Genomic DNA, 26,153 nt, shown 5'->3' with positions numbered 1-26,153 from the left:
GGAAATGAGCAGTGGGAATGGTTGTCTGGATGGAGTTAAGGGACTAGAAAAGGGTATAGAGGTGGGTGGTAACCAGCTGGAGTTCTGCCCATTTTATGGATGGGAACACTGAGACAAAGTGGAGACAGGAGAGACACAAGGTGGACTACTCATGATGCCAGGAAGAGAACTTCAGTGTCCTGACTCCAGCTCAGGCTTGTAGCACTCAGAATCTAGTAGCCATCTTGGGAGTGATAAGCTCAACATGAGTGGGCAGGGAATGTGCCGGTTATATTGTTGTTTGTATTCTCCCAAGCACTTAGTATAGTGCCCTGCACACAGTAAGAGCTCAATAAATATGATTGATTTAAAGTGTAAGTTCCCTGAGAGCAGTGATGGTGCCTACTTACTCTAGTGCAATGCTCTGCCCAGTCAATGCTCAATAAATAAAACTGATTGGTTGATCTGTCCACCTGGTTGTCTAGGAGTTGACCCCGGTTCTGTTGTGTCTTCCCACCTGCAGGCATCTGGAGGGTCATCTCTGCCACTCAGATCCACGGAATCGCCCCACCATGCCCGCCTCTGGCCTCTTATTCTGGGCCTCCCTGCTGACTGTGGCCTGGCGGGCTGCCCACTCCAAGGACTACCTCTTCGCCACACCTCGGGTCCAACTTTCCTTTAAAGGTAAGAGGCAGCAACTGTTGTTGCCAGAAAACTTTGGAGATCTTAGCGCAGGTAATGGGAGTGGGGAGGTTTCATACTGTGGAGGTGGAAAATGGTGGAGGGCGGCAGCAGAGAGAGAGAGAGACTGAGGAAATGACTTCCTTGTAGCCAGGACATTTTTAATAAACACTCCTTTCTGGTGACCCTTTGCCCAAGAGAGAGAGAAAAGAAAATTCTGGCCAAGATCCCAGAGTTGGTTGGAACAGGCTCTGAGCTCACTCTTGCTCCTGTGAGTTTGGCGGTAATTCTTGACTTCTAAGATGGTAGCTGGCAATCTGGGTGGCTCAATAACTGTGAAGTGGGAAAGGCATATGGGGAGAGGGTTCTGGTTTTGATCATGCCAACTCTAGCATCTGGGAAAAAAGAGACCTTAAAGTCCATCCTGGTTCACAGGAGGCAGTGCTCCCTGCTCTCTGCCTCAGGGGAAGAGATGGAGGTTGTCTCTGTTCCCTCATCCTCTCTTGGTCGGCAAGGGAAGAATCTCACCCCATCCCCCAAATTAGGAGTTCCCCAAGTGTGGAAACCTGGAGAAATGAGGAGGCTGGGGTGGTCTGAGCAGCTGGGCACAGAAGTGACTGTCGGGGGGTGTATTCTCTCACTGCCATATCTAAGTGCAGCTGCTGATGACTTGCAACCTCCAAAGGAGTAGGCCAAATTCAGTGACTAGGAGCCATGGTGTGATGATAATAATGTTGGTATTTGTTAAGTGCTTACTATGTGCAGAGCACTGTTCTAAGCTCTGGGGTAGATACAAGGTAATCAGGTTGTCCCACATGAGGCTCACAGTTAACCCCCATTTTACAGATGAGGTAACTGAAGCACAGAGAAGTTAAGTGACTTGCCCACAGTCACACAGCTGCCAAGTGGCAGAGCCGGGATGATGGTGGTAGGGAGGGGAGGGGAGGCCGGCTGTGTCTTACCTTTTGCCCTTGTTCTGACTTTTTTATGGTATTTGTTAAGCGATTACTATGTGTCAAGCACTGTTCTAAGCGCTAGGATAGATACAAATTTATCAGGTTGGACACAGTTTCTGTCCCTCATGGGGCTTAGGAGGGAGTAGGATTTAGTCCCCATTTTACAGTTGAGGAAACTGAGGCACAGAGAAGTTAAGTGACTTGCTCAAGGTCACACAGCAAGCAATCAGCAGAGCCAGGATTAGAACTCAGGTACTCTGACTCCCAGGCCCATGCTCTTTCCACTAGGCCACAATGTTTCTCTGGGTTCCAGTCTCTTCATCTTGTTACAGTTGCTTTCTTCTGGCCAACGTCAAGCAGTCCTTGGACTGCAGGAGGCAAGTTTTGTGCTCAAAGGGGCTAATCAGTGTGAAAAATGGCAATTTGTTCCAAGGCAAAATGCCCCCTGTTCCTCTATTTTAGAGGCCTGTTTGTTTTAAAGGGGTGAAGTCAGCCACATCCACTGAAGCTCTTCTTGCCTGTTCAGGGCAAACAGAGAATGGGAGTAGCTTGGGGAAGACCTCAAACCTGTAGACCTCAAGTCCTCTAGACTATAAACTCATATGGGTGGGGGACATGTCTGCTAATTCCATTGTATTGTACTCTCCCAAGCGCTCAGTACTGTGCTCTGCACATAGTAAGCACTCAATAAATACCATTGTTTGATTGATGGATCATCCTGGACTCTCAGGGTGCTGAGGCCAAGGCCAAACCTCCCCCCAGTCCTATGCCTGTTCTTCCTATTCTCCGGGAAAATTGGCCTGGAAAGGCCCCTGACATCAGGGTCTGAGGACCCTGAACTGACTAGGGTCCCAAAACATCCCAGCTGGGTTTGGGGGCTAATAGAGGAAGGGTACAGAGACATGTAATGGCAATATTGTGGTGATCATGGTTTTATTGTTCTATTCCTGTTTTCCTTTTACGGAATCAGGGTAGAAGCCTCAGAGTGGATCAAGCAAACCAGTTCCCCTTGCATTGTTGCTATGCTCAGTATGGGACTGTTGCTAATTACCATTCCTCAGTACGCTAGGTCCTGAGCAGGTAGCAAGAGCGGTCTGTTTTCCAAGAGCATAGTTCTGGGATAGTTCTGCACTTGGATATGTGCCCTTTGGTATTCAGCCCACTCTCCGCTCCATGGCACTTATGTACATATCTATTATTTATGTATTTGTATTAATGTCTGTCTCCCCCTCTAGGCTGTAAGATCATTGTGGGCAGGGAATATGTCTACCAGGTCTGTTTTATTGCACTCTCCCAAGCACTTAGTACAGTGCTCTGCACAAAGTAAGTGCTCAATAAATACCACTGATTGATGGATTGGTTGAGAGTCAAGACAAGGGCATACACATGTAGTTTCATCAGATGCCTTTGAAAAACAGAGATCGTGGGGACCAAGAAGCAACCTTTGCACTTCTCCAGCACCCCTGTCCTCAGGCTCAGTGGAAAGTGCACGGGCTTTGGAGTCAGGACTCATGAGTTCGAATCCCAGCTCTGCCACTTGTCAGCTGTGTGACCTTGGGCAAGTCACTTAACTTCTCTGTGCCTCAGTTACCTCATCTGTAAAATGGGGATTAAGATTGTGAGCCTAATGTGGGACAACCTGATGACCCTGTATCTCCCCCAGCGCTTAGAACAGTGCTCTGCACATAGTAAGCGCTTAACAAATGCCAACATTATTATTATTATTATTATTATTATTTCACTGGTCTATTTCCTTTGCTTTCTTCACAACAAGCAACGTGAGGTAGGAGAGGAATAAAAATGATTCAACCTTATGGGGGAAGCAGTGGGGGCTCAGAGAGGGAATGGGGTGGTCAGGAAGGAAATGCAGGTGTATTAATACTGGGGATGGTAATAATAATAATAATAGTGTACATACTATGTGCCAAGCACTATAATAAGTGCTGGGGTAGATGTGAGATAGTCAGGTCCCACATGGGGCTCACAGTCTAAGTAAGCGGGAGAACAGGCACTGAATACCCATTTTACAGATGAGGGAAGTAAGGCACAGAGAAGTTAAGTGACTTGCCCAAGTCACACAGCAAGCAAGTGGCAGAGCTGAGATTAGAAGCCAGGTCCTCTGACTCCCTGGCCCGGGCTCCTTCCACTAGTTCACGCTGCATATAACTCTCACTGCTCATTCTAGCCACAACACTGCTTGGTGAAAAATGACCTCTAGCTTTGGACTCACTCAGAAAGTCCATGGACTGCAAGAGCTCTCCAGAAGCCAACTAATCCAACCCCCTGCCTCCAGGCATGAAGGTATTTACACTCTCCCAAGTTGTTCTCCAGGGAGAGCGATTCCTTTTCTCTCCTTCTTCCCATGGAACTCAGCTAGTTCTCAGTCCTTCCCTGCTGCTGAAGAGAGTTGGAGAGATTGGGCAACTTCCCCTCTGCTCCCTATCTCTCGCACACTTTTTCCTTTTCTCTCCTCTCCAAGATAGATGCCCCTACTCGACTTCATCAGGCAGCCACAGTTAACCTCTAGCTTCCCTTAAAAGCCAGCTGGGATGTGGGAGCTGTAAATTGAGCCGTCTTTAATCGGCTTTTACGAGTCGATAATTTCTCTGTGTGTCTCCAGTGGACAGACTCAGGGGGAGGGGAGGGGAGGCGGGCCGGGGCGGTGGGGCAGAGGGGCCGGGGGAGGTGCTGTTTAACGCAATGTGAGTTTGAGAAATGTGAGGAGGAAGAATTAATCAATTTGGGCTGTGAAAGCAGCCCCGCGTTCCCGCCTCGGCCAATAAACCGCCAGCCGGGTCCTGGGGAAAGGTGAGAGATTTAGCCTGGTGATACCTCCTCCGGCTCAGCCGAATTCCACATAGCAGATTAATAGGTACAGAAACAGACCTCCCCACCCCCCAGGCTTGCCCTCTCTTTCGCCCCATCCCCAAAGCACAAGGGAAGAAAGCAAAGATAAATCATAATGGGAAGAGGAGAATTTCCCCTGCTCCCCTTACCCCCCACCCCCCCACCCACCACCCTCCCATCTAACAGGCTGTCATGGGGACTACCCAACCCTTCTCCCCAGGCAACTCCTCTCCAAAGATCTATTGTACTCTCCTAGACAGCTCAGTACAGTGCTCTGCCTGAAGTAATCAATCATTGGTATTTTTTGAGGGTTCACTGTGTGCAGAGCACTGTACTAAGCACTTGGGAGAGTACAATAGTATAGCAAATCAGCATGGCCTAGTGGAATGAGCATGGGTCTGGGAGTCAGAGAGCCTGGTCTCTAATCCTGACTCTGCCACCTACCTGCTGTGTGACCATAAGCAAGTCGCTTAACTTCTCTGGGCCTCAGTTCTCTCATTTGCAAAATGGGGATTTAATACTTGTTCTCCTTCCTACTTAGACTCTGAGCCCCATGTGGGACCTGATTATCTTTTATCTACCCCAGCACTTAGTCCAGGGCTTGTCACATATTGAGCCCTTAACAAATACTATTATTATTATTATTATTATTATTATTACAATATAACAGATTTGGTAGACCTGTTCCCTGCCCACAAGGACTTACAGTCTAGAGATAGGTAAGAGGAAGTCAGTAAGTTTTCAATCAATACCATTGATCGATTGGTAAGAGCACATGGAATGGGGCAGGGCAGCCTGGAAGGACACTTGGGTGGACTCGTCCCGTTATTGGGTCACAAGTGAGGAGAGTTGAGTGACTTCAGCCTTGTGCCTTCCTGGGGCCACTTAGAACAAACAGACAACATTAGGAGGAGTTTGGGTATCTGAGTTCTCCCTCAATGGGGAGGCCGCCATATCCTGAGAGAACAAATCAGCATGGAGAGGAGCTTGTCTAGTCCCAGAGCACTGGCAGATTTCTTCCTTGAGCCAGTCATCTCCTGAGACAGATTCTAATTGGTTGTGAAATTTGGGGACCAGAGCTCACATGGAAGAACGCCTTCCCTTTTCCTATCCGACAGACAACTGCTCTCCCTACCTTCAAAGCCTTATTGAAGGCACGTTTCCTGCAAGAGGCCTTCCCTGACTAAGCCCTCATTTCCTCTTTTCCACTCCCTTCTGAGTTGCCTTGACTTGCTCCCTTTTATTCACCACCCCTGCCCCCAGTCCCACAGTACTTATGTACATATCTGTAATTTATATATTTATATTAATGTCTGTCTCCCCCTCTAGTCATCCAGGGCAGGGAATGTGTCTTTTATTGTTGTTTGTACTCTCCCAAGCACTTAGTACAGTGCCCTGCATGCAGTAAGTGCTCAATAAATATGATTGATTGACTGAAGGGAGCTGGCTGGCGCTACTGGAGGCAAATTCTTACTGGTTGACAGCATTAGTTTGAATTCCTAGCATGCCTCTTTTCTGGCAAGACTCCTGGTATTTATTGAGGGCCTACTGTGTGCAAAGCAGTGTAGTAAACACTGGGGAAGAAGACAATCCAGGAAGAACAAGCTACAGTCCCTGGCCCCCAGGACCTCATACACAATCTGAAGTGGGGACTGGGAGGTTGGCGACTGGCAAGTGAGGAAAGGGTGAATACCCTGAAACATCAGAAGCAGCGTGGCTCATTGGAAAGAGCACGGGCTTTGGAGTCAGGGCTCATGAGTTCGAATCCCAGCTCTGCCACTTGTCGGCTGTGTGACTGTGGGCAAGTCACTTAACTTCTCTGTGCCTCAGTTCCCTCATCTGTAAAATGGGGATTAAGACTGTGAGCCCCACGTGGGACAACCTGATTCCCCTATGTCTACCCCAGCGCTTAGAACAGTGCTCGGCACATAGTAAGCGCTTAACAAATACCAACATTATTATTATTATTATCAGAACCCAAGGACAGCACTAAACACAATAGGGGACCCAGAACACAGTCACCGAAGGAGCCACCTTTTATTTATTTTTTTAGTAGTATTTGTTAAGCACTTAATATGTGTCAAGCACTGTATTCAGGCTCCTCATTGCTCAGGCAGAGCTGACCAGAGCCCAGGAGTCGCAACAGCCACAGGCAAAGCTTTCCTTACTTTCTATACCGGGGGAAGTGTGACAAGGTCGGGGGGAATAGAAACCATGATGATGGGGAGGTCGAGGGAAGGACGGAGGGTCTGAGTCTGGGGGTCCAGGACCTTGCACTGCTGGAGGTTGAGTCCTAATGACTTCTCCCCACCCCATTAGCTGCTGAAATGGAGGCTCAGATTCCTTTCTGTAACCAGAGTGTAAGCTCCTTGTGGGCGGGAAACATGGCACTCCTTTGTTTTGTACTTTCCAAGTGCTTAGTACAGTGCACTGCACCTAGTGGCTCCTTGAGAAATTGTACTAGGGGGCAGTGGTCCATTTCTGTTCACACTTCTGCAATCTGACCTCTGGAGTGTAAAAATGCCACACAAGGGGAAGGAGGAACCAGGTGAAGGGGTGTATAAGGAGGTGTCACCTGGCCCTTTGTGGAACACTCTAGATCCATCCACTAGGATTCTTTGTGTACTGGAATGTGGCCCTGTCCTTCTCTGAAGCCCAGTTTCCCAGGTACAGGAAGGGAGAAGGATATGGATAAACTTTTGATTCCTTAATGAGTATGAAAAAGACTTTCACCGTGGAAGGAGCCAAGTAAGGCTTTGGACTGAGGGGGATATAAAGAGAAGGTAGGCTTGTTGTCTCTAAGATGGAATAAGTATAAGTGCTGCAGGAAGCTCTGGCACAAGCTATATCCAGGGCTGGAAGAAGCTCTGGCACAAGCTGTATCCAGGGCTGGAAGAATTTTGGCCTGAATTGTGTTGAGCATAGTTGGGTCATTCCGAGCAACTGAGGCAAGGTGTTGCTGAACCCATTTTAAGATGATCCTCAGGGACTTTAGTATCCAAGTGGACATTTCTGATGATCCCTTAGTTGCCCACTTCCTCTCACACCTCAACTTTTCTGACCTCCTAATCCACCCCACCCTTTCACTAATTTGGAAACTCATTGGATTTCATCATCATTAGTCATCAGCATTGCCCTCCCTCTTCTTCTCTCCTTCACTGCCAACTTCAACTGCTCACTCTCTGATGCTCCTTCCCCTCCACCTGCTAACATGCTATCTCTGGACATCCCTCCCCCAGTGCACCTCTACCTATCACCCTATCTCCATCTTCCCGTTTCCCCATGGGTTGCAAGTACCTCCTATCTCCAATTTCTCTTCAACTCATTCATTCATTCAATAATATTTATTGAGCGCTTACTTTGTGCAGAGCACTGTACTAAGCGCTTGGAATGTACAAATCGGCAACAGATAGAGACAGTCCCTGCCCTTTGACGGGCTTACAGTCTAATCGGGGGAGACAGGCAGACAAGAACAATGGCAATAAATAGAGTCAAGGGGAAGAACATCTCATAAAAACAATGGCAAATAAATAGAATCAGGGTGATGTACATCTCATTAAAATAAATAGGGTGATGAAGATATATATAGTTGAGCGGATGAGTACAGTGCTGAGGGGGTGGGACGGGAGAGGGGGAGGAGGAGAGGGAAAGGGGGGAGAAGAGGGTTTAGCTGCGGAGAGGTGAAGGGGGGGGTAGAGGGAGCAGAGGGAAAAAGTGGGGAGCTCAGTCTGGGACTCCTTCCTTGACCTTCTACAATCTGATTTTTCAAAGCCCATTGTGGCCCACTCCCTTGTATGGATTTTCTATGTCCCATTCCCTGTATGGAAATGCTATATGATCTTGGTTTTTCTCCCACAATTGTCTCCTGATTCTCCTCTTATCTCTCTGGCCAGTCCAGCTCACTCTCCCTCTGCTTCCCACTCCTTAACTGCAGAGGTCCCTCAAGGCTCTGTTCTGGGTCCTCTTTACAATTTATACTCACATCCACTCTAAAGGCTTCAACTATCACCTCTATGCAGATAATTCCCAAATCTGCCTAGCTAGCCCTGCCTCTCTCCTTTTTGGCTATCTCACATTTCCTCCTGCCTACAGGATATCTTTACCTAGGTGTCCCAACTGCACCTCAAGCTCAATATGTCCAAAACTGAATCTCCTCATCTTACCTCCCAAATCCTCCTCTATGTAACTTTCCCATCACTGTTGGCATTGTTCTTGTCTGTCCGTCTCCCCCGATTAGATTGTGAGCCCGTCAAACGGCAGGGACTGTCTCTGTTGCCGACTTGTTCATTCCAAGTGCTTAGTACAGTGCTCTGCACATAGTAAGCGCTCAATAAATACTATCGAATGAATGAATGACTCACCATCCACCCCGTGTCTCAAGCCCACAACCTTGGCATTATCCCTTGACTCCTCTCTCCCTTTAAACCCCTTTATTCAGTTTGATGCACACATCCTGTCAGTTTTTCTTCCCCAAGATTTTGAGGATCTACAACTTCCTCTCCACTCTAGCTGTCACCACCCTGGTCCAAACACTTGTCATATCCCGACTTGATTACTGCATCAGCCTCCTTGCTGCCCTCCCGGCCTCCAGCCTCTCCCCTCTCCGGTCCATCCTGGGTCATTTTTCTAAATTGTCATTCTGTACTCTTTCCCCTGACTTCTCAAAATCTTCAAAAGCCATTGTGACTCCTCATCTGCATTTCCCAGCAGACTTTCGCAGGAGCAGAGTGAGGTCCTGGAGAGAGGTGGTGGGCACTGTTCTGAAGCTCTTGGAGCAGGGTGCTGTGGAGAACCCTGGGGAAGGTGACTAAGGCAGCTGTTCTGCTGTGGCCCCTGCTCCTAGTTGGAGCTGATGAAGCAGCAGGCGAGGTGTGAATGTCTCTCCTCCGCCCAGTGCACTTCCCGGCCTTTTGTTCTCCTTATATAAATGTTTACGTTTTTGTGAACAAGCCAGTAGGAAACAGGAACTCCCAGCTCCAGTCCCCACAACTCCATCGGTATCTGCTCCAAACTGGGTCACCCCCATGCTGCTGGGAGCTGTGGAATTAACAGGGAAATCGCACCAGGGTGGCCCTGCCATGAAGGACTGAGAGCTTTAGGTGCTGGGCAGTGTCTGAGTGTCTGGGCATGGGGGCATTGGAATTGTCCTGGGTGGAAAAGGGAGTTTGCAGAGAGCACACCCAAAGCTCCCGGGTGGACGTTGCCACATACCTCCCGGCCCCCTGTCAAAATCAACCCTAGGGGAAGTAACTTGTGCAAGGCACCTGAGAGGTTGTGATCAACGGTGGAGTAGCCAGCAGGAGTTCACTGATCACCCATCTGTCCAGAAGCCTGTCCTACCCACACAGCACCTTCGATATGGGTCCTTAGGAGCTTCCCACCTTTGCCACCCCAACAGAGTGAAGAGGGTGGTAGCAAAGTGGTGGGGCAGAGACACTGAGTCAAACCCAGGACAAAGCTGCATTTCCAGAATAAGTAGCGTGAGCCAGGTGTGCCTGGCACCAGAGGTCCGGAACTGTGTCCTGTGATGATCCTCCCTCCATGTATGGCCAGTAAGTGGCATGACAAAGGCCTCTGTGAGGGGAAGAGGATGAACTGCAGATTTCCGAGCACGGTTCCAGGCTCCACCATCCCTCCCGCCCTTGTTTCTCAAGGAAAGGGCCAAGGGGATGGGTGGGGAAGTAGGGGGAAGGGAGGTGAGAGATGGGACATGACTCTATTTCTGCAGAGTCTTAGCCGCCCGGCCTGCCTTCCCCAGTCCGAGACTCTGCAGAGCTCCTGCTTCTGCCTCATCTCTGCCGGGCAAAAATAGGCGGCTATTTTTACTCAGTTCCTAGCTATAAATATTCATCCCGCGCTCTCTTTCCCCCCACACCCAGCCCCAGGAGTAGTTTATCCTCCATCTCCTCTCCTCACCAACCCTCCATGCTGCAAGGCTGCTAATGGGTGGGAGAAGGTGAGGCTCCTGGAAAAGAATTTGGCTCCCTATCTCCTCAATCCTCCTTTCCATTTCCCTAGTGTGGAACAGAGAGCCCCAGAGTGGTTGGGCATTGCCTGGATTTGCAGGGTTCAGACCTTTGGGCCCCTTGAATCATTTATTCTCTCTGGATCTCTCATCTCTCTCCCCCCAAATAGAGTAGAGGTAGATTTCCCCCCTATCCCCTGGCCTGACTCCCACCCCAGGCACCCTCCTCTGCCCCTTCACCTCCTCTTCCTGCCCACTCTCTTCCAGAAAGGAAAATCTGTTCTCTTCTCAAGTCAGGTCCATGTCCCACTGAGGGATGACTATATAGCACTAAGCCCCCCAGCCATTGCAGAGGAAGTCTCTGCCACCTGGTGAGATTTGGGGTGATGGGGAACTAGCTGGAGGGTGGGGGGAGGGGTAGAAGAGTATAAGACTGCTTCATCCAGAGACTGCCTCTCCAAAATGCTTAGTACTGTGCTTGGCACCCAGTGGGTACTCAGAAAATACCATGATTACTGCCATCTGTCTCAGCTGGCAGGCTGTGGGGTCTGACACCAATATGGGGAATAAGCTGGAGTCCTCCAGGCTGTGTGACCTTGGGTGAGTCCTGTCCCTTCTTTGGACCTCTGCTCTGCCCCCTGCTGAGTGGGAAGACCACTGAGAAGAGAGGAGGTACTCCAGCCCAAGGTTGCCCCTGTTCAGGAGGGCTGGCGGCAGGACTCTCCCACAGATAGAGCCTGGGGAATGTGTCTGAGTGGCCAGAGAGTTCCTTCTAGATGGCACGACAGCTCTGGGGAGAAGTGTTTTGGTCATTTGAGAGCATAGGGCGTGTTGCTTCCAAGTATTGGGCCAGAGGTACAAAATTGAAGTAGTAGTCAGTGAATAACTAAAGCTGACACACCCTCAAAACCTCCTGAGTAGGGTGCACTGAAGTGGAGAGCAGCATTTTTGGTATTTGGAAAAGCAAAAGGAATGTCAACAACAAAACAGACTGGAAAATAAATACTAGACTCTTCTTAATGAGGGAAGAAAACTCACTCCAGGTGACCGAGTCCCTTTGGCTCTCAGCTAGCTTTGACTAGTGATGAGTGAGCATTTACCAAGAATTCCGGGTTTGCCTAAGACATCAGACATCCCTCCTGAGTGATAGGCCTCTTTCCTACGAAAGCAAAGCCCAGAGAGGTCAAGTGACTTCCCCAAGCTCATGCAGCAAGGGCAGTGGCAGAGCCAAGAAACAAACTTGGGTGTCCTGTCTCCTGCCCGAGTTCCGGAGTGGGAAATCCAGCTGCTTCCAGGAAGGCCGTCCGGGATGGACTCTGTCTTGGTGATTTCAAGGCCGGAGAGACGTGTTGAACGTTGTGCCGGTCCGGATCCTGCCGCGGCCTCGGGAGGCTCGGAGCACGCCTCGAGAACAGGTCATTTCCAGCTCCAATTTCCCCATTCTCTGGCTTGGCGAGCGGTCGTTGGCACGAGGCTGAGCACTGGTGCATACTCGGAGAGTAAATCATGTTACTTGGCAGCTCGGCCTTCTCGGAACCGTAAAGAATTTTAAAGGGAAACCTCCAAGATAAAAATCTCAGGCAGGCCTTAAAGACTTCTGCCGTTGCTACTCGGGATGCAGCCAAACCTCAAGTCCGAGAGAGTGTTGAGAAGCCATCGAGCAAAGCCCCTCTTGGGGCTTTCCTTTGTTCCACGCCAAGAAAGCAAGGCAGGCCAGGGTCACCTTGGTTCCAGGCTGGTTTCCCTTGAAGGGCCTTCCAGGCTAATATGGGGCAGTTTACTTGAACTTTTCCAGGGAAGTTCTAAATCCTTATTTCTTTTAAAGTAGGCTCTTAAAAGATTTAAAGAGCCTAAAAGCTTATATCTTGGCCTTACCATCCCTAGTTTCTGCTGCATTGTCCTGTGAGTGCTTGTGGATTCTGGGCAGTTCTGCCTTCGTATTTTCCTTTCTCTAACTTTTAGAACCTGGGCCCAAGGGACAGATGCATTGTTAGCCGGGGCCGGAGGAATGGCCCTGAGCTGGAACAACTCTGATGAGTCTTCGACCTTTGAACTGTTTTTCGGCTTAAGAAAACCTCAAAGATGCTTTGCCCCATGAATCCTCCCCCCATGCCCCCCCTTAATTTTGAAGGCCTCATGTCTTTCCAGGGAAATCGAATCCAGCTGGTTCTGATTCATTTGCACTCAACTCATCAGGGCGTTCTTTTGGAAGAGCTGCCTTGGGTCCATATGCCCTTGGAGGCTTTTGACTGAGCCTCTTTTTAAACAGAACAACCCCCCGCCTTCTCCCCCCCTCCACCCCCCCAAAAAAATCCTTTGCCCTTTTTTTTCCCTTAGAAATAGGAAGCAGGTCTTAGCTGAAAGGCATTGGACTAGAACTCCAAAAGATTCCCGTTTGGTTCTAAATTCCAAGCCCGTATCCCGTGGTCTGGTGAGTCTTCACTTGGCAGGATTCCCACTTCTCCCCTTCTCTCCTTTTCTAGGGCTGTCTTAACCAAGGGTGAAAGCAGCTATTGACTGCACGTGGAGAGCAGTGGTTTAAGTCAAAGGCATAGGGGAGGGAAGGGAAGGGAAGAAGAAGGGGGGGAGAGGAAAGGGGAGAGGAGAGGAGGGGAAGGGAGGGGAAGAGATGGGAGGGGAGGGCAGGCCATCTCAGATGCCAGGGTGGTTATCCTAACTGGGAAAGTGGCCAGTCGCTTCTGGCCTGGAAGAGCTTCCCTGGATCTGAGTTGAGGGGTGGGCATTGGGACTTCAGAAATGTTTTGGAAGTACTCTCCCCAGCCGTTTCTTGTCTTTGGCCTCAAGTCTTCTGCAACCAGTGGAGAGAATTAAGTTCAGTTTGGCTGCTCTCATCAATTGTAAATTTTACCTATCACTGACATTCTCCTGAGCACGCAAAGGGCTGTTGACACTCAGTTTTGTTGCCATGTGTCAGGATTGCATCTGTCCTTCTTAGCCCTTCTGGGCAGCTGGGCACCACTCTGTCCTGCCCTGTGAAAGTGTTTTGTTGGTATTGTCCTGAGATGGATGACCCTGGGCAGCTCTTAGAGTGGAGGCAGGAATATCTCATTTCTCCAGGAGCAAGGCCATGAGATGGCTGAGATTCAGCCCCAGTTGACTCTCGGGGCTGCTCTCCCATCCTTGAGGGGAGACCCCTTGGCCAGTTTGAGGTGTATTCGGAGACCTCTGAGCCCCCGCTTTCTTTGAATCCCACTTTGCCTAAGCAAATCGCTGGGCCGGGCTGAGCCGTCCCCAGTGAGTTGAGTTTGGCACTACAGAGTAGAGATGATTCTCCACAAATGGGAGAATCCCACTCTCGTCTGGGGAAAGTTTCCTGAGCCAGAAACTGAGCCCATCGACCCAACTGGCACCGGGACGTGGTCACTCTCCAGCTCAGATGTTCCCTTCTGGGCCACAAGCCTACGGTGGCTGTTTCCCAGCCCATTGGCTGTCCTTGTTTCTTGCTACCTCACCACCCTTCTGTCATTGCTGAGATTTTCCCCTCGTTTGTCTCCCCTTCTATATTGTAGCCAGCTCCCTTAACCTTTCCTCCGTGCTTCGATTTTTCCAAACCTTTCAGCAGTTTTGCTGTGCTTCTCTGAACTCTCTCCAATTGTCTGATGTCTTTTTGATGGTGTGGCGCCCCTGAGGGCAGGCAGCCTGCCAGCTGTAGGCTCCACAGAGCTGGGGAGAGAGGAAGAGCTCCTTCGCTTTCCCTGCAAAATCCAGCCAAAGGAGCTTCCGGTTTCAGGGGATTGTGGGGGGAAGGGTGGTGGGCGGGGGTGACAGCATCTCCCCACCAACCTCTATTTGGTGTATTTCCGTCTGTTTTGCCAATATTCCTTCTCTCACCACCCAGCATCTTGAACTTGTGTGTGCAATTACTTCTTTCTTCTCTATATGATCCATTTACTGAGCAAAGCCAGGAGAGCTAAATGTGAATGGGGAGAGTCAGAGAGTCCAGATGCCTGATTTCTTTTCCCTGCTCTGTCTGACTTGCTATGGGACCTCAGAGTTGTCTGTGCCCTTCCTCTGGGCTCCTGGACCCTGAGGAGATGGGGAGCCTTGTCCTTGCTGCCTCTCTAGGGTTGGATGAAAGGAAGAGCCCCTTGAGTGGCTTGGCAAAACCAAGCTGGCTAAGGAGAGACCCATGGGACTATTGGATCTCCGTTTATTTCAGGAGGCTTTGCAGGATTGTATGGTATTTGAATCTTTTCTGAAATTATTTATGACCCGTCAACTCCAAAGCTGAAGAGCAGACTCACCACACTGCCTTCTGAGTTCTGTAGGAAAATCTGAAGCTCCAGATTGAGTGTGTGGTGAGAGGCTGTGTGGTCACACACCCAGGGTTTGGATGGTGGGGAAAAGCCTGAATTTTGTTCCCAGCCCCCGATAACTCCATAAGTTGTATATGTGTGTGTGCGTACGTGGGAGTGTCTGGGGGCCTGGGAAGCAACATAGCCTAGTGGATAGAACACAGGCCTCAGAGTGAGAAGGTCATGAGTTCTAATCCTGTCTCCGCCACTTGTCTGCTGTGTGATGTTGGGCAAGTCACTTCACTTCTCTGTGCCTCAGTTACCTCATCTGTCAAATGGGGATTGAGACTGTGAGCCCCATGTGGGACAGGGACCGTGTCCAACCCGATTTTCTTGTATCCACCCCAGCGCTTAGTACAGTGCCTGGCTCATAGTAAATGCTGAACAAATACCGTAATTATTATTATTAGAGAAACCTTTGACCTTCACGCCCTCCATGGAGCCAGTTATGAAGCCATTTGGACTTTACCCCGAGTGCAGCCAAACCACTCCATGTACATATTCATAATTTATGCATTTATATTAATATCTATATTAATATTTACATTAATGCCTCCCCCTCTAGACTGTAATAAGCCTGTTGTGGGCAGGGAATGTGTCTACCAATTCTGTTCTATTGTACTCTTCCAAGTGCTAAGTACAGTGCTCTGCACACAGTAAGAGCTCAATATATATGATTGATTGATTGCCCTTTATCAGTTTCATTACTGAGTGGTAGATTGCCATGGCTCCAAAGCTCATCTCATGCTCCTGCTCCTGCCCCCAAAACTGATGGAGTTGCATGAAGTGTCTTCCTCCAACCAGCAGATCACTTCCCACAATCCAGTGGGTCCTCAGCCACTAGAACACCCCGCTGACCTTCAGGCTGAATTCCACAGCCAGGCCTAAATACCACAATAGAGCCGATGCCATACTGTTAATCTCTGTTATATTCCGGTCGGGTTTGGCTGAGAGCTGATGTGTGTTCAAAACATCCAAAAATTTTGTGGGCAAGTGCAGGGCAGAAGAGGAAAGGGGAAACTACATTACCCATAAAGGAAAGGGGCTGTCTCATGACCTTCTTTCACCACAATAAGAGATGGCCCTGAACAGAACTAAACCCTAAAGTTCTCTTTGGTGCGGTAGAGACAAAAATCTCTTCCCTTTTTCTCCTGGTGCTGGTGGAAGCCTTCATCTGGCTCTGCCAAGCAGACGCCATGTGGGTAAGAAGTCCCTAGCCTCTGGTTTAAGCTGATGGGAAGGTAGACTAGGGAAATGGAGGTTGATGATCTGTTTTGGAGTTTTTCTGGTATAATTCTTAGTTTGTGGTTTTAAATCTCCCTTTCAACATTCTTGCATTCTTTTAAATTGTATTTCCCATTAAAATATTGTTCGTTCACAGTCATGAGTAATCAGAATTTTATAGTCCTTCCAAGTATTCAGAGTTCTTTTTTGGGTTCTGGCCTGATTCTTGGATTCGTGAAGGGTTCCTAATGCTTCTCATTGTAGGTATTTTAGCAAGGTGGCTCTTATCAAACACATATCAATCTGAAAGTTGTGATCGTTTTCTGCTCTTATTGACCCCAGCCTCGGAGAAGAAGAGATATCTCTTGTCCTAGCTCTGCTACGAATGAGCTGAGAAATTACTTTACTCCCTCAGCCCCATAGCACTTTTATACATATCCATAATTTATTTTTATTAATGTGTCTCTCCCCCTACCTAGACTGTAAGGTTGTTGTGGGAAGGGAACATATCTATCAATTCTGTTATATTGCATTCTCCCAAGTACTTAGTACAGTGTTCTGCACACAGTCAGGGGTTAATAAATATGATTAATTGATTGAGAGCTTAGGCAAGTCCCTGCCTTGGGTTTCAATTTTCCCTTCTGCTTAATGGGGACATCACCCTGGGCTTTGGTGAGGACATGGATAGCGCAATAGGGGGAAACTGAACATCTCCTACTTCACCTCGCTACTCTTCTGCTACAACCCAGCCTGCTACAACCCAACTTCACTCCTCTAATGCTAACCTTCTCACTGTGCCTCGATCTCATCTATCTTGCCACCAACCCCTCATCCACATCCAGCCTCTGATTTGGAATGCCCTCCCTCCTCAAATCCGACAGACAATTCCTCCCCCCCCACTTCAAAACTTTATCCAAGGCACATTTCCTTCAAGAGGCCTTCCCTGACTAAGCCCCCCTTTTCTCTTCTCCCACTCCCTTCTGCGTCACCCTGACTTGCTCTCTTTGTTCTTTCCCCTTCCCAGTCCCACAGCACTTATGTACATATTTGTAATTTATTTATTTATATTAATGTCCGTCTCTCCCCACCCTGCCCAAGACTCAATAAATACGATTGAATTAATGAATCTCAAGTTGGGGGGTGGGCTGAGCATCAGGGGAAAAGTCTCAGGATGTCAAGACCCCTTGCCAAAGGAAAACTTAACTAGCGATACCCTTTGCTCAACTAAGATAGTGAGTTTAAGAGTTCAAAAGAACTAAGTGCCTCTCAGTCAGACCCTGGGGAAAGGGTGAAGGAAGAGGAGTGGGAAGGAGCAGTTGGTGGGAGCCAGTTTCTCCTGGATCAATCAATCAATTTATTGAGCTGTTACTATGTGCAAAGCACTGTACTAAGTGATTGGGAAAGTACAATACAACAGAGTTGATAGATATGTTCCCTGCTCAATGAGCTTACAATCTAGTGTAGGAGACAGACATTAAAAATAAATTACATATAAGGGAAATGATAAAGTGTTTTTTTAAATGGTATTTGTTAAGTGCTTACTATGTGCCAGGCACTACTCAGCTCTGGGGTAGATACAAGATAATCAGGTTGGACATGGTCCATGTCACAAGTGGGGCTCACAGTCTTAATCCACATTTTAGAGATGAGGGAACTGAGGCACAGAGAAGTTAAGTAATTTGCCCAAGACCACGCAGCAAACATGTGGCAGAGCCGGGATTAGAACCCAAGTCATCTGACTCCCAGGCCCTTGCTCTTTCCATTAGGCCACGCTACTTCTGCTTCCTTACGGAAATGTACATTGTGCTGAGGGGCTGAATGTGAGGTGAATATCAAGTGCTTAAAGGGTACAGATCAAAGTCCTGGGAGAGTGTGGAGACTGGAGTGGGAGAAGGGAACAGAGGGTACCCAAGAGTACAGGGCTTTGGCCAGGAGTGAAGAGAGAGGGTTGAGGAAATGTGGGAACTAGAGAGGGAAACGAAGAAGACAAGGCAGCAGGAATGCCGGCCAAGATGGCTGTATTTGATGGTGAGGAGGAGGAGTATAGTGGGTTTGAAAGGGGGAGTGAGGTGGGTACAGGCCAGGGTGGGAAAGTTGATCCTGGAGGTGGCGCCAGCTGGGAGGGGCACATTCTTTGGGACTGTGGATTGACGTAAGCCTTTCCTGTGAGAGCAGAAATTAGAGGACCTGGCTCCACACCATCTGACAAGTGTGGAGCCCCCACCCGGCCCAAGTGGGGTTGCTCTTTGCAGTCTCTCATTGCATGGTTGTTCCTGCGACTAATAGTTCCAACAGGTTCCCCTAACCCCCTTTGCAGACAGGAGGCATCACCTGTGCACGACTGCACCAGGGTTGCAGCTAATGGGACTCAGGCCCAGCAATGAGACACCTAAGAAGGGTGAGGCATGAGAGGAGCCTCTGCTTCTGGTGGGAGATTAGGAGAAAGTGGTCCTTAAGGAACTAGAGTACCAGCACCCTACAGAGAAGGTAGCCTCGGAGGATGACCTCTGATACCACGGTGGGCAAGGCCCTTTTGGACATGCGAGAAGAGGGGCTCTGATGAGGGTCCTGGGGAATGCCCATGGGAGATAGCCCAGAGAGCAGAATAAAGGGCCCTTGGCCCCAGCCCTAGAGCGCTTAGTCTGGCCTCAGCAGGACCCTTATGTATGCTCTGGCCCAGCTAACATTCCAGAGGAGGGAGCGTCTCCCTGCCTGGCAGGATTTGGCCCAGTCCAGCCTTCCCTTGGGCCCCCATCAGAGATTAAATGGTGGCCAGATAGTCCAGCCCTTCAAGAGGAAAGGAAAACTTGAGCGGGTGGGGAGGGGCCAGCATCAGGGGGTGGAGGGAGGGCGGGAGGGGAGGGGACCAGTTAGGGAGGAGAAAAATGCCGTGCACGTCTGGATGATTTATTGGCGTAAATTAGCCGTGCAGAGTTTGTTTTTTTTGCACAGAATAATGGCAAGGAGGTGGGGCGGGAGGCAAGGGGCTTCCCACTGGAAACATGGAATGTGGGGAAAGGATCCTTAGGGTGGAGGGTCCCTGGAAAGGAGCAAGGAAAAGGTCATGGAGTTGCCTGGGCTCCCAACTGTCCCCAAAGATGCCCACCCTATTCCTCCTGGGAAAAGATAAATTCCACCTCTTTTACCTTTCTGGCTACTAGATAGACACACCTCTACCCTTCCCCAATCTCTCTCTCTCTTCCCCAATTGAGTCTGGCCTGCTTCATGCAGCTCAGGGAGCTTAGTCTCTGGGCTTGGTTTTTAGGTTCTTAGAGTTCTCTGTTTCAGTACCTCTTCTGTTCGGTACCACTTCACTCTCTCAGGTTCAAAGGTGGAGCCCATTCGACTGCTCTAAAGGATTTTCCCCTTTTCCCCGTGTCTAGACCCTGCAACAGAGAGCAAGAGCACTGGGCATAACCAGGGTCACTTCAGTGGAGACCCAGAGTCTGGCCCTAGCTCAGCCACGGGGATCTAGTGGTATATTGACTCTAGACTCTCCCCCTCTCTCTGGGCCTCAGTTTCCCCATCTGAAACCAGGGGAGGATCAGGTGGGAAAGGCAGAGAAACCACTGGGTGTGAATGGCCAGGGCTCTTCAGGTGTAGCAGTGGAGGTGCTGATGGATGCCTGGCAGTGTGTCTGCCAACACTGTGGTATTGCCTTCTCCCAAGAGCTTAGTACAGTGTTCTGCACACAGTAAGTGCTCAATAAATACCATTAATCGAACGCCTGATCCAGCCTGAAGAAACACAGCCACTGCTGCCTCTGCTAATCGGCTCAAGCTTCTCCCTCCCACCTTCGAGTGAAGCATGAACGGCAAAGATCTCATCTGGTCCGAGGGAGCTCCCGGCCGGGATGCCCAACTTCTGGTTTGGGGATAGAGCAGGTGGCGGCTGGGAGGACGAGCGGGCTCCTTTCTGTACCTTTCCGCCCCTCCCTCGCCCCCCCTGGATCCGGGCTCCTCCCCCTCCCTTTTGTATCCCTCTCCGCGCTCTCAGTCCCCTTTGTTTGATTCTCTCCCCTTCCCCGGGCAGATGTTCCGTGCGGGGATTTGGAATTCTAACAAGCGGAGACCGAAAAATTGGCTACCCCACCCCACCCCCTTCTTTCCCTCTCCCCCTCTCCCACCGTCAGTCCCGGTAGGTTGGATGATTAGCAGGTCGTATAGCATTCTCTCCCCCCCCCCCCCCACTTCTCCCCTCACCCTCCGGGAACCGCCCCTCCTTCTCAGCCTGATTTCCATGCAGCTATTTTCTCTCTCTCCCTTCCCTCGGGACAGGCGAGGGGAGACAAGAGAAAGAAAGAAGCCTCGATTCCCGTCTAGAAAACAGCTTAAGAATCCACCTCCCCCCCGCCCCCCATTTCCTCCGCCCTTCTCTCCCTGGCCTCCCTCCCCATCCCTCTACCCCCAGTAATCCCTCCAAATCCTTTGAGAAAGACTCCTAGATTCCCGTTGTGTGTCGATTTCACCCCCGGGGGCTGGGGCTGGCAGGTTTCTGGGGTGGAGAGATACCACAATGGGAGAGGTAGGGGAGAGTCTCCCTCTCCTTGTCCCAACTTGCTCCTTAGGTCAGGCATCTTCATAATGCACGTGAACCCCCACCCCTGACCCCACCCTCTGCAGACACACACAGGAACCTACAACCCACCCACCCCCCACAATGTACCTCTGCATTTGTTTGGATGCAGACTTTTAAGAATGCACACTCAAGCACATTTTTTGCCAATCCTGCTTGTACACACTTGGAAGCATTCCCACAAAATGACTATCCTGAATAGCCACTGAAACCCACAGAAAAATCTGACCCAGATATCTAGAATACCTCTCCTGCATGTGTACAGCCACCTGCATGTGTACAGCCACCTGTATAGGGATGCAGACGGCCTAACTACAGGTCCAAAGGAGTCTATCTCCCCTCTTCTCAGGAGAACTCAGAAGCTCTTTGCAGTCCCCCATTATCCTGTACACAACAAACACTTTCTAGATTCTCCAAACCCCTTTTTATGCAAAAAGCATTTCTCTGCACTGCTCCCTATCCCCCCACACCCATTTTTCAAAGTGATCCCAAAACTGGGAGTCAGAAGGCCTGCATTCTGTTCTTGGCTGTGTCCTGGCCAGATCATCGTAGAAAAGCTACTTCCCTCCCTCTCTGGGCCTAAGTTTTCCCTTCTGTAGAATATGGGAAAAGAGTCCCTTCGCCCTCCCTGGCCCTCCTCCCCTTAGAAAGTAAAGGCTCCAGCAAGCCAGAAGAGTTTTGCTAGTTGTGGCATGACAGTTGCAGTTGTTAAAAGCAGAGTGACCTGGAGGAAAGAGCATGGGCCTGGTAGTCAGAAGACCTGGATTTTAATTCTACCTCCACCACTTGCCTGCTGTGTGACTTTAGACAAGTAACTTAACTTCTCTGGGCCTCAGTTTCCTCATCTGTAAGATGGAGATTAATTGCTATTCTCTCCTAAATAGACTATGAGTCTCATAAGGGATAGGGACTGTGTCTGACATGATGTATGTACTTGTATGTACTCCAGCGCTTAGTACAATGTTTGGCACATAGTAAATGCTTCACAAATGTTACTATTATTATTATGAGACTGGGTAGCAAAAAATTCCCTATCAAGCAACCCTCAACCTTTGCCTCTCCCCTCTCCAGAAGCTGTAGGAAGCAGGACAGGATTTGCAAGGGAATGAGAGAGAAGAAAATCACCTCTGCATCAAACAGAAACTCCTTACCATAGGCTTTAAAGTATCAATCACTTTGCCCCCTCCTGATCAGTCACTTACCTCCTTGATTTCCTACTACAACACAGCCCACAACTTCACTCCTCTAATGTCAGCCTACTCACTGTACCTCGATCTTGTCTATCATGCTGCCAACCTCTCATCTACATCCTGCCTCTGGACTGGAGCGCCCTCCCCCTTCGTATCAAACAGATGATCATCACTCTCCCCACCTTTAAAGCCTTATTAAAAAAGCACATCTCCTCCAAGAGGCCTTCCACAACTAAGCCCTCATTTCCTCTTCTCTCACTCTCTTCTGCATCGGCCTTACACTTTGATTTGCACACTTTATTCACCCTTCCCTCAGCCCCACAGCATTTATGTACATGCTTGTAATTTATTTCAATTAATGTCTGTCTCCCCCTCTAGACTGTAAACTCATAGTAGTCAGGGAACATATCTACCAGCTCTCCCAAGTACTTAGTGCAGTGCTGTGCACATAGTAAGTGCTCAGTAATTATGACTGATTGATTGATCAATATTTGAGGTTTGCACTAAGGGTTTGGGAGAATACAGTAGAATGAGAAGACATGATCCCTGCCCTCAAGGAATTTACAATCTAGCAAGAAACTTGCTGGCCCAGATATCATCCTAGGATTGCTTCAAAATGTGCATTAGTCCCTGAGGCCAATTTCTTTGCTTCAAAATGTGCATTAGTCCCTGAAGCCGATTTCTTTGCTGCAGTGCTTCCCCCCACCTCCCAAAACTGGCTCCTTGAGCTGGGGAGGAATCAGAGCAGGTGGGCCCTGCACCCCTACATCAGTCCACCTGGACTTGCCACTTCAGTAAAGGGGAAGGCAGGAGTAGATGAGATGCAGTCCTAGACGGTGACATACACCTAAGGGGATGCAGACACAACTCCACCCTGGAGTTTGCCCAAGTGCTTAAAGCTTGTTTGTCCTCACACATTCCTAAGGTGTTGGGAGGGGCAGGGGTTTTTATTTTCCATTTACCACTGAGGAAACTGAGGCATCCAAAGGTCACATAGTGAGTGGAGGAACTGGGTCTTCTGTATTATCCCAGCTGTCCTGTGGATCAACAGTAGTATCAGGCAGGTATGAGGATGTGTTTTTTAGAAATTGGGCTCTTGCAGGCATACCCAGATGGCATGCGTTTGCACGCAAACACCACCCATGCCTACACAGAATACACCCGCACAAGCACGTGTATCACCCAAAGCCGGCAGCTGTTGCCATACTTTGGACCGAGCAGTCCGGGCCAGCCCGAGCCTGCGGCTGTAGGGTAGAAGCCACTGTCAGTGATCTGGAAAGGTCAATGGAGCCTCTGTGAGCCAAAAGCTAAGGGTCAGCAGAGAAGCTGGAGGGAGGCTGGGCTAACCCAGGGCCAGCTATGTTTCTCACCCTCTTCCCCCACCCACCCCCTTTCACTGGGCACCTGCCTACGTGACAAAGACAAAGGTCAGTTGCATCCCAGCCCGGACCAATCACGGGGAGCAATGGCCAGGGCCAAGCACCCAGCCCAGCCCTGGTTGTCCAGGGTTACTGGAGGTGGTGGGGAGTGCTGCAGGTTTGATCATGTTAGTGTGGCGCATTCATGAATGAAGCTTTCATCTCGGATCAACAAGGGGCCCTGGGAGGGTGTTTTAAAGGAAAATATGGGTAAGAGGGTCCCTCCCTTGACCCTTCTAGAGGCTTCAAGTCTCCAACACCCTCTCACCTGCAGTCCCAGGGGTACACCCTCCAAGGGCAAAATCCAATAGCCACTCACCTCTGCTCGTTCTGGGGAGTAGCACAAGATGACTACATCGAGTCTTTGTGGCAAGTTTGCCGGCTTCAGTCCCTTTAGTAGGGACTGTGCTTTTGAATGCCACTTTGTGGGACCTGGGCTTTGGTTGTTTAGTACGTGACTGGCTGCAGTCTGGTCTTGGGCATCGCGCTCTGGTCATGCCAGAGGGATTTGAAAACCCATGGTCTGGGACAGGGGCATGGGGGCCTGGAGGCCTGGATCTGGATTCTATTCTCTGCTCTTCTGGATTTTTGGCCCTGAGTAAGCCTCTTTCCAGGCCTAAGTTTTCTTCTCAGTAGAAAAGTCCCTTCCTTCCAGGATTACCCTGTTCTGTTACCTAGAAGCAGCCCAGCCCCCCAGAGAGCCCTTTGAATTGGGAGTCTCTAGCTACATCTCTGGCACAGCAATGCCTGTTTCTGGGGCCTAAATAATAGTAATAATATTTTTTAAGCATTTACTATGTGCCAAGCACTAAGCACTGGGTTAGATATAAAATGATCAAGTTAGACACAGTCCCTGTCATATATGGGGCTCCCAGTCTAAAGGACAAGGGGAGCCGATTTTACATATGAAGAAACTGAGATAGAGAAGTCAAGTGTCTTGCCCAAGGTCACACAGCAGGCAAGTCGTGGAGCCAGGATTAGAATCCAGGTCTCCTGACATCCAGGCTTGTGCTCTTTCCACTAGGGCAGTATGGCTTCTTTGAGAAGCAGTGTGGCTCAGTAGAAAGAGCACGGGCTTTGGAGTCAGAGGTCATGGGTTCAAATCCCGGCTCGGCCTCTTGTCAGCTGTGTGACTTTGGGCAAGTCACTTAACTTCTCGGTGCCTCAGTTACCTCATCTGTAAAATGGGGATTAAGACTGTGAGCCCCACGTGGGGACAACCTGATTCCCTTGTGTCTACCCCAGCACTTAGAACAGTGCTCGGCACATAGTAAGCGCTTAACAAATACCAACATTATTATCATTATTATTCTCTTGGATGAATCCTTTCCCCACTCATTTGCCACCGCTGATCTTTTGGGTAGAGGGAAAGGAAAATCCTTCGCTTCTTCCCTTCCTCTCCAGGGGACCAATGGGTTAAAAGTGTTTTGGATTCCTCAGAAAAGGGTCACAGAAATGATTCTGCTTCTAGGTACCTCATACGTTAAGGTATAAAGGGCTGAGGGATCAATGGAGAATTGAAAAAAAGTATAAACTCTGGGATTAACTGCTGATATCCAGACCAGTTTGAGCAGGGCATGGAGGAAGAAGAAATAGGGTGTTCAAAAAGGTGAACTAGTAAAACAAGACAGGGTTCCAGCAGATCATAGACGCCATTACAAGAGCTGGTGGAGCAGAGTCTGTGGGAACTGGGAGGAGCCCCAGAGACTAGAAACACTATAGGGCCGGGAACTCAGCCATCACTTCCAGATTCCTTTCTGTTCCCAAATTTCACTGTATAAGGAATAGTTTACCATTCCCATCTCACTCCAAGCAGAGAGGAATAGAATGATGCCCAAAGACATCAGACACAGCCCATGGGCATGGTCCCTTGGGTGGGGAGCAAGTTGGGTAACAAAAGAGCAGGATACACTCAGGCAAACAAGGAGTCTGGATGCTTGGGGGAATGAGGAAACATCTTCTGGGTGGTAAAGTTTATTCTCTCCAGCTGTGCGCAAGTGTTTACAAAAATGATGGAGTGTTTACAGGGAGGAAGGGAGGTGGGCAAAGGCCTGGGCAGAGACCACCCGGAGAAGGGGTGGGGGAGGTGGGTTGAGGAGCAGCAGCTTTCTCTAGCACCTTAGAGCTACCTTGAAGAAGTGACTCACACAGCAGGAGAAATTGGTCTAAGCATCTCCCCACCCCATTCTGGACTGGCACCTCCCTTATTATAGTGTGAGATTGGACCCAGCTCGGCCTCACATAAGGGCAGGCTTTAGAACCTTCAGCAAAACACTTCTCCTCACCGCTGTTGTTTCCCTGTTTATTATCAAAAACAGCCCTGGACTCAATCAGTGTCCTCAGTGTCTACAGGACAAAAGACATTCCAACTATCCAGAGCAGCGGTGATTCTCCCCTCCTTTCAGTGGGGAAATTGATGTCCAGAACCCTCTACTCCTTTGCGGAAGCTCGGACCTCCAGCACCTTGTGTAACCCCACTCCATTACTCCTCAGCTTTCCCTCCTCTTCTCTTCCTCTCTTCTGGTTCCTCTATATCAGCTTGCCTTATTCCCTCTTCTTCTCTGACTCCTGTTTTCTTTCTCTCCAATTCCTCTGTTCAGTTCCATCCCTCCTGTACAGAAAGTTGTTATCGTCTTGTGTCTCCTGTTCCTTTCTTCCTTGCATTCATTTCATTTTCCCTCTCTTTGCTTGCTTTTTGCTCTCTTCCCCCCCCCATCCTTTCTCCTTTTGTTTCTCTCTTTGGATCCCCTCCCTCATTCCCATTCTCCATCTGTGTGGTGTAGTGGATGGAGCCCAGGCCTGGGAGTCAGAAGGTCATGAGTTCTAATCCCCACTCCTCCACTTGTCTGCTGAGTGACCTTGGACAAGTCACTTTACTTCTCTGTGCCTCAATTACCTCATCTGTAAAAATGTGGATTAAGACTGTGAGCCCAATGTGGAACAGAGACTATGTCCAACCCGATTTGCTTGGATCTACCCCAGCGCTTAGTACAGTGCCTGGC

The 26,153-nt window shown here is 49.5% G+C and overlaps 1 protein-coding gene across 2 annotated transcripts in view; it reads left to right on the top strand.

Moving 5' to 3' along the window:
* Window positions 1-507: 507 nt before the first annotated feature.
* SEMA3F (semaphorin 3F) overlaps window positions 508-26,153 on the top strand; it is an 80,268-nt gene continuing 54,622 nt past the window's right edge. For both annotated transcript variants that reach the window (XM_029051924.1, XM_029051923.1), the window contains exon 1: window positions 508-663. In XM_029051924.1, the coding sequence (XP_028907757.1) occupies window positions 552-663 (112 nt within the window). In that variant the 5' untranslated portion in view covers window positions 508-551. The remainder of the gene's footprint in view (window positions 664-26,153) is intronic.

The sequence above is a fragment of the Ornithorhynchus anatinus genome, chromosome X1 (genome assembly GCF_004115215.2).
Source record: "Ornithorhynchus anatinus isolate Pmale09 chromosome X1, mOrnAna1.pri.v4, whole genome shotgun sequence".
NCBI lineage: Eukaryota > Metazoa > Chordata > Mammalia > Monotremata > Ornithorhynchidae > Ornithorhynchus > Ornithorhynchus anatinus.
This window is presented reverse-complemented; position numbering and strand designations above follow the sequence as displayed.